Source organism: Bos indicus, chromosome 19 (assembly GCF_029378745.1).
Source record: "Bos indicus isolate NIAB-ARS_2022 breed Sahiwal x Tharparkar chromosome 19, NIAB-ARS_B.indTharparkar_mat_pri_1.0, whole genome shotgun sequence".
Taxonomy (NCBI): Eukaryota; Metazoa; Chordata; class Mammalia; order Artiodactyla; family Bovidae; genus Bos; species Bos indicus.
Genome location: NC_091778.1, coordinates 36,043,429 through 36,052,100, shown reverse-complemented (window position 1 = coordinate 36,052,100; position 8,672 = coordinate 36,043,429). Strand labels below are relative to the sequence as shown.

Here is an 8,672-nt window from a genome sequence, read left to right as displayed (position 1 = left end):
GGTAATGAAGTTATAAAAACGCCAGGAGGGAAAGATGACGTGCGATTTCTACAGGGAGATTATTGATGAACACGGAATTCTTTTCCAATTCTGAATAAAAACCTCACATTAACATTTTGAACCACAAAGTCACAGGGCTGGTAGGGACCTGAGGTCTCCTCTGTGTTGGTTAAGACTAGAGTCTTGCTGTCTGACAGCTGCGTGACCTGGGTCAGATTCTTAACCATCTATAATACAGAGACGCTAACATCTACCTTCCAGAGTTTTCTGTGGATTACATGAGACGATTGTGCTCTGTCCCTTGTGCCTGCTTTCAATCCACAGAAGTTGTGGTAATTACTATTATTATCACTACACCACCCTTATGTCCCCAGGCAATTCCAAGGATGTACAGCCTCTTCAAGCCTGTCTGGGTCCTGTCCCAGGAGGACCTTCTTCCTCCTTCTCCACCAGAACCCTGAACTTCCCCCCAGGGGGAGAGGCCCACAGTCAGCAGCCCCCCACCTCCCTGTGCTCACCTGTGGGGTGCAGTTTTTATAAGAAAGCTGTGCTAAGGCTATTACCAAAGTGCCTCTGACACACCGTCCGGCCTCCCCACTTCCTTCCACAGTCTCCTCCCCGGGACTTGCCTCCACAGACTCCTCCAACATGCCTCTGAAATAGCAGCACCGATGCTTCCTTGACACCAGTCACCTTGCTCTTCAGTGTTGCTGCTCATCTTGCCACTGACTGTGGACTCCTCACTTCTCTAAAGCCTATGAGGGGGGCACTTCTCAGCTAGGATGCCAGTCCCCATCACACAGCCCCCACATTGTGGCTCAGGAGGGCTTGTTTTGAGGAACATACCCACAAACCCACCAGGCGTCCCCTACTTTGACTTAAGAGCCCAGGGCTCATGCAAAGGACAACTTCAAAGGTCAGCCATGTGTCTGAAGTTGGAAAGTGGTTTGGGCTCTGCCATGAACCCGAACTAAAGATTTTAGAGGTGAGCACACTGAGATTGGGGGCTTCAGGAGCTAGCCCACAGGTACGGAGAGTACCTGACATTGACTTCTCCCTCGGATACAGTATTTACTCCTGGCACTAATCCCCTTCCACCATCTCAGCTCGGAGGAAGTTGAGACAGCCCCCCCACCCTTCCCCCACAGTTAGCACAGCGTGTGTCACCCAGAAGATGCATATTAACTGTTCAGTTTATTTCTGGGTCCATAGGGTAGGTGCAAGGCCTCGTCCCTGGAGGCTTCTGAGCAGGTGGGAGCCATGAGTCCTTCCCCTCGGATCCTCCACATCCGCAGGCCCAGGGCCTGACACCCGCAGGTGCGGGAGGTGCTGTCCACTCTTCCTGAGGCCTCATTTATCTTCCTGTACAGGTTGCTTTTGGACTGTCTTTGTAACGTAAATAGGAATAAGATGTTATTCCTGAAGTATACCTGCTATTTCTGACTATTGAAAAATTTAGCTGTCTCTCAGTTCAGTTCAGTCGCTCAGTCGTGTCCAACTCTTTGCAACCCCATAAATTGCAGCACGCCAGGCCTCCCTGTCCATCACCATCTCCCAGAGTTCACTCAAACTCACGTCCATCGAGTTGGTGATGCCATCCAGCCATCTAATCTTCTGTTGTCCCCTTTTCCTCCTGCCCCCAATCCCTCCCAGCATCAGAGTCTTTTCCAATGAGTCAACTCTTCACATGAGGTGGCCAAAATACTGGAGTTTCAGCTTTAGCATCATTCCTTCCAAAGAACACCCAGGGCTGATCTTTAGAATGGACTGGTTGGATCTCCTTGCAGCCCAAGGGACTCTCAAGAGTCTTCTCCAACACCACAATTCAAAAGCATCAATTCTTTGGTGGTCAGCTTTCTTCACAGTCCAACTCTCACATCCATACATGACCACTGGAAAAACCATAGCCTTGACTAGATGGACCTTTGTTGGCAAAGTAATGTCTCTGCTTTTCAATATGCTATCTAGGTTGGTCATAACTTTTCTTCCAAGGAATAAGCGTCTTTTAATTTCATGGCTGCAGTCACCATCTGCAGTGATTTTGGAACCCAAAAAAATAAAGTCTGACACTGTTTCCACTGTTTCCCCATCTATTTCCCATGAAGTGATGGGACCAGATGCCATGATCTTCGTTTTCTGAATGTTGAGCTTTAAGCCAACTTTTTCACTCTCCTCTTTCATTTTCATCAAGAGGCTTTTTAGTTCCTCTTCACTTTCTGCCATAAGGGCGGTGTCATCTGCATATCTGAGGTTTTTGATATTTCTCCCGGCAATCTTAATTCCAGCTTGTGCTTCTTCCAGCCCAGCATTTCTCATGATGTACTCTGCTGCTACTGCTGCTGCTGCTAAGTCACTTCAGTCGTGTCCAACTCTATGTGACCCCATAGACGGCAGCCCACCAGGCTCCCCCGTCCCTGGGATTCTTCAGGCAAGAACACTGGAGTGGGTTGCCATTTCCTTCTCCAATGCATGAAAGTGAAATGTGAAAGTGAAGTCGCTCAGTCGTGTCCGACTCTTAACGACCCCATGGACTGCAGCCCACCAGGCTCCTCCATCCGTGGGATTTTCCAGGCGAGAGTACTAGAGTGGGGTGCCATTGCCTTCTCCGACGTACTCTGCATGTAAGTTAATAAGCAGAGTGACAATATACAGCCTTGACGTACTCCTTTTCCTATTTGGAACCAGTCTGTTGTTCCATGTCCAGTTCTAACTGTTGCTTCCTGACCTGCATATAGGTTTCTCAAGAGGCAGGTCAGGTGGTCTGGTATTCCCATCTCTTTCAGAATTTTCCACAGTTTATTGTGATCCACACAGTCAAAGGCTTTGGCATAGTCAATAAAGCAGAAATAGATGTTTTTCTGGAACTCTCTTGCTTTTTCGATGATCCAGCGGATGTTGGCAATTTGATCTCTGGTTCCTTTGCCTTTTCTAAAACCAGCTTGAACATTTGCGCACCATCAAATCCAGGCCACCCAGGACCAGCCGCCTGTTGCCTAGTAACGATCGCCAGGCCCGGCCCCGCCTCCGCGGCGCACGGTGGTGACGTCATAATCAGCGACACTTCCGGCGCGCGAAGCCGCCTGCCCCGGTGATCGGCTGCGGGGGTCCCGGACACGATGGCTTCTGTGGGTGTTGCTGCCGGACGGCAGGCTGAGGACACGCTGCCGCCGCCCGCCGAGCCTCCGCTGCCGGAGATGAAGCCGCTGCCGCAGCCACAGCCGCCGCCGTCTGTTTCTGCGCAGCAGCCGCAGCCCGCGCCGAAGCCTCCATCCCCTGCCGGCGTGAAGGCGGAGGAGAACTGCTCCTTCCTTCCCTTGGTTCACAGCATCATCAAATGGTAAGGGCCCGGGGGAATCAGCCCGCACGCCCCCCGCTGCCCGTCACGTGTCCGAAATCCAGGGGCGCCCCACGGTACCAAAGGGAAGACACACCCGGAGGGGAGCGGCCACGCAGAGGCCACCACGAGCAGTCCCAAGTGTTCAGCAGTCGATCCTGGGAGTTGCCAGGCCCCGTGCTGGCAAGCAGCGTTCTTAAAACGAAGCCAGTGTAGACAGCAAGTGCGCAGACGCTGCGGGCAGACCACTCGGGTGCAGCCTGGTGAGCCTGTTTTCCCACAGATCCGATAGATACGGGTCATCTTCCATGTGTGGCACACTGCTAAGTGCTGTGGCGTGTACACGTGGAGGGGCCGACTTTTCATCCCCACCTTGCTCACCAGTTAGAAGGGGAAACTCATGAGCGGAATAACCCATAATGCAAAGATTATAGGGGTGATGTTGGGAACTTTACAGGAGTAGGGCGCTGACCTCCTGCCAGCACTTGGGTGCCCTGTCATGGCGACACAGGGGGTGATTGTCTTCTTTTGGCCAGTCTTCAGATCACCTGAGTTTTCAAACTTATCCTTAGAAGGAAAACACACGGACACACACACAGCCCAAAATCTCCCCAATCCTCACATTTGCCCAAATTATTTTTAACTGTTATTTATGTCCACATGATAGCAAAGTTTAAACCCCTGGGCTTGAACTTTTTATTCAGCCATTAAAAAATAAAAGCAAAGTGGATTACAACAAAGTTACTTTTACAGTAACATTCAAGTGAACATCAACATGCTCTTGGATGTTTTGCTGAAATGGAATTGATACTCACAATACGAAACGTACTGCTGATGGCCTAGCTGGTTTAGAGTTGAGGCGGATTAGATTCACTTGCCCTGGGATGACGTGACGCTTCCACTGCTTTTCAGACGACTGTGAAGACTTTGTTCTCTCAGTAGTCACAGTAGACCTTAAGTTCATCTGGCTTCACTTGGTGTGAACATAGTGTTTATTGGGCAAGGCAGACTGTTCTGTTCCCAGGAGCCTGTAATCAGGTAGCATTTCTAGGCAGAGTGACCAAGCAAACAAACACAGAAGCAGCCCTGGAGTCCCAGGCATTATCCAGGATCAAGCCAAATATGCTTATTCGGGTTTTACAAAAAATACAGAAAAATGAAAACACACAGTGTACACATTCTCAGAGTCTATTTTTGACCCTGATAGAGCAGTTGGGTTGGGCTGGCCTTAAAGACGGAGCTGCATTGTCCACAAGAAAGAACATGGACTTTGAAGTCAGATCTTCTTGAGTTCAGATCTGCATGTTGATACTTGTTTGTGTTGGAATCTTAGTTAAGTGCATAGCCTTTCTAGGCCTTGATTTTCTTATCTCTAATATATGAGTAATAATTGTCATTGTTTGTTGTTCAGTCGCTCAGTCGTCTGACTCTTTGGAACCCCATGGACTGCAGCACAGCAGACTTCCCGTCCTTCACTATCTCCCAGAGTCTACTCAATCTCATGTCCACTGAATAGGTGTTGCCATCCAAAAATGAACCACAAATGATAGCTCTATAAGGTACCAGCTGAATGACCTTGGTCAGACAGCTTAAAGGCTTGTACTTTGCCAAGATTTGTTTTAGGAAAGAGTCAGCCAGAGTGTCTGGACTGGGGAACACTAGGCACATTGTGGGGGCTGGGGGAGGGGAGCCGTACTGAGACTAGGAGCTTGAGAGCAAGTCCACAGACTGGACATTGAGACCCGGCTCCACCCTTCACCCATACCTCCCCTTTCCTGTCCCCAACTTCTCAACTGGCAGCCAAAGAAAATAGACTCTCTTGGGTGTCTGACCCCAGAGACACTGAAGTGGGGAGTCGAGGAGTCATCTGAAGTTTTTGAGCTAGTGCTTGGGTTTTGTGAAGGTAGATGGGACAGAGGGCTTTAGGAGGAGGAGAGGACTGGGGTCCACAGGAAGCTGGGGAGTAGGAGGGGGATCAGGGATGAACTGCTGAGGGTGGTGGCAGGCAGAGCCGCAGCACTAACTGAGGGGCGGTGGGTGCCCACACACACGGTGCGGGTGTGGGGTGGCCATCCCCATTCGGCCTGCAGGTGATCAGTTACAAACATCCACATACCCATAACAGCCAGCTCATCTAGCTGTCCGAGGTGCATTTCAGGTGAGAAAAGCAAGAATCAGAACCATGTGTGTAGTGTGGTTACGTTTTTGTCAAAACAAATTGAAAAGTGATTCAGTTACACATATGTGGACATTCTTTTTTTAAAAATATTCTTTTCCATTATGGTTTGTCATAGGCTATTAAGTATAGTTCTCTGTGCTATATGGTAGGACCTTATTGTTTAGAAAATTTTTATTTTTTTTGTTTGTTTATACCTTGTCCTTTCAGACTTATGTGTTGTGAATCAGTTTTCTTAAAACTATAATTTCAAAATTGCCTTGGGACTTAAATTTGTAACAACGTGTTAGCACATATGCCATCCAAGTGGAATGATTTCAGAAGTCCAGATGGTGTCTGTCAAGAGTTGTAGATCAGAGCTGAGACATGAAGGAAACAGAATATAAAACGCTTCCTTGAAGCTGGGGTGAGGTGCACCAGAGTTGGTGTGTGTGAATCGAGGGCCTCAGAAGACAACAGGAGATGTCTTTATTTGTTCCCCAGAATAAACTATTGATTCTCCAGATCTTGCTTCCGAGTTCGAGTTATTGATAAACAGTGAGCAGGCCCCAGTGCATCTCATCTGTCAGGAATGAGCTCTAACTAGCGGATCACCGGGAAAGATGGCTCTTCTGTCTGCGTAAGCAGAGAAATGATTACTAATAAACATGAATTAGCACCATCTGGGTTGAAATTGCCCAATAGGGATGAACGTTTATTGAAAGAAATAAATGATCCTTGACAGCTTTCCCCTCTTGTGCCTCAGTGGGTGACTTAAAACAGCCTGTGCATCGGCTTTTAGATTTTAGTCTCAACCACCTGTTTTCAAAGGCTCATCCATCCATTTCCTAACTTTTAAAAAATATACAGGAGCAACTGATGGGCTCTTTCTGTGTTCTCAGGTGAAGGGTTTTGTTCTTGCTTCCTTTAACTTGACAGGGAACATGGGTCTCCGGGAAGCCGACAATAGCTACGAGTGAAGATATGATCCCACCTTTAAAGTGAGCGGGACCAGAAGGCTCAGTTTACCCGAGTTGGTGGGAGAGGTGGGAGAGAGCGAGTATCTGCTGAAAGTTTTCCAGTAGCTGTGACTAATGTAAAATTTATGAATAGCTCTGTGGAAATCAGACTGCATGTTAACAGGTTCAGGGATCAGAACATCAGCTAAAATTAGCTCTTGCTCATTGATCGTCTCCTGAATGGCCTGTAGTGTCTCACGTTAGAAGGAATGTGGTACTTCATTAGGTTTTACTTGCCACTTGTTGCCTGATGTTGGTGATGGTTTTTATTCATTCAGCAGATATGTAGGAACTTATCTGTGTTCACTCTTTCAGCAAATGTTACTTTGGTTGCCGCAGGCTGGGCTGGGGAGGCAGCCGTGGAGGAAGGCTCTGCTTCCCGTGTGCATCTGCTGCGGGGAGGCGGGCAGGGGTGCCTGCCCATCCCCCATTGCACAGATCAATATGCAGGTGACAGGTGACAGGCATTCTAATGCGGGGTTTGGGGGAGTGAGGAGGGAGCTCTCAGGTTGCTGGTGCTAACGCCTGCCCTCTGCCCCCGCAGCATGGACAAGGACAGTCCCGACATCCACCAGGACCTGAGCACCCTGAAGGCCAAATTCCAGGAGATGCGCAAGGTGGTTAGCACCATGCCTGGCATCCACCTGAGCCCCGAGCAGCAGCAGCAGCAGCTGCAGCGCCTCCGAGAGCAGGTCCGGACCAAGAACGAACTGCTGCAGAAGTACAAGAGCCTGTGCATGTTTGAGATCCCCAAGGAGTGACGAGCCGACCCCAGGAGGAGTGCTGGGGCACCGGCGTCCTGTCTCCCAGCCCTGTGGAACGACTCTGGTACTGCCTGCCTAGCTGAACTTTACCCCTGACTGCAGAGCCAGTGCCTGAGCTGGTTCCCTGGGCATCCTCGTGTACTGTGCCCCCATCCAGATGCGCAGTAACTGTCTGCTGAAGGAGGAAGGCTTCCTGAGGCTGGGAGGTGGGGCTGCCTCTTGCCTCTGGGGAGGGACACAGCTGGAAGGGAGGCGGCTTCCCTCTGCCCCTCCCCACCCACCCCGGACGCTGGGTGCACCAGGAACCTGGTGTCCAGTGAGCAGCAGTGTGTGTGGACAGTTAGGCCTGCACACGCATGGAGAAAGGCCTTGAGAGAAATGCATGGTTTCAGAGACTGTGGGGTAGCCTTTTGCCCTGGAACAGTTGTTTCTTTCTGTTTGAGGCATGGGTGTTACTGTTCATGGGGTATCAACCAGGAACCCACCAGGCACCCCCCACCCAGGTTCTCTGCCACCCATGTCCTTGTTTCTTGTAGCTCTTGCTCCTTTATCCCCTGTTACCTTCAGTCAGCTCGTTTAGCCATTTACTGCCCAAGAATGGCCAGACCACCTCAGACCATGTGGTCTCATCAGCTGTGGTCTGATGAGATGAACAGATACCCTCTTCAGCTTTCCCAAGTCCTGTCCCTGGTTCACCGATGACCTCCCCCCTGGCCTCACTGCGTGCACTCGGGGGTCACATGGAAAAGGACAACTGGGCCGTGATTCTGACGGCCCCTTGGGGTGGGGGAAGCTGGCCCTGGCAATCGTGCGGCCCAGTCCTGGTTCATAGATGTTTATAAACACCCTTGTTTCTCCAGACAGAAATTGCGTTTGTGTGACCAGCCTGAGGCGAAAGCTTCTGAAACGTGGGGACAAGTGGCGAGTATCACTCAGATCTAGAGTGGGCTCATCCCTGTGCCAGCCGCGTCAGGGATGACGGGCGCCCGCCATTTGGCAGGAATGTAGGATAAGGGTGTTCCAAGCTGGGGTTCTGTCTGAGTCTGCTGGCAGCCACCTGTCACGTGTCCAGGGGAAGGGTGAGGTTTCAGCAGCCTCATCCAGAGGAGCAGGCTCTGAATTTAAGTGGGTGTCACCTGAGGCCAGCTCTGCCGTGGGGCTGTTATAAACTGAGTCAGTTATTTTTTTGAAGTTTCAAGAGTACAGTACTGTGTGGGCCGATTTTAAGGCTCCAACCAAATAACCATGGAATGTGAAGCTCAGAAATACCAGGCGGCCGGAGCTTGCTGCGAGACTGCAGTGGACATGGGCTCCTCGTGGGTCTCCTCTGTGCTCCGGTGTTGTGACCTGTGACGCTTTTCAAGAGTGTGATTAAAAGAACTTGTGCTCTGCTGTCAGGA

The 8,672-nt window shown here is 50.3% G+C and overlaps 1 protein-coding gene across 2 annotated transcripts; it reads left to right on the top strand.

The window, feature by feature from the left end:
* Positions 1-3,050: 3,050 nt before the first annotated feature.
* On the top strand, positions 3,051-8,672 carry MED9 (mediator complex subunit 9). 2 transcript variants are annotated; one of them, XM_070773225.1, is made up of 3 exons: positions 3,051-3,337; positions 6,824-6,958; positions 7,053-8,672. In XM_070773225.1, the coding sequence occupies exons 1-3, from the start codon at positions 3,117-3,119 to the stop codon at positions 7,267-7,269; spliced, it is 573 nt and encodes a 190-aa protein (XP_070629326.1). In that variant the 5' UTR covers positions 3,051-3,116; the 3' UTR covers positions 7,270-8,672. The 2 variants fall into 2 exon arrangements, with proteins under 2 accessions (XP_070629326.1, XP_019837870.2); XM_019982311.2 differs by lacking the exon at positions 6,824-6,958.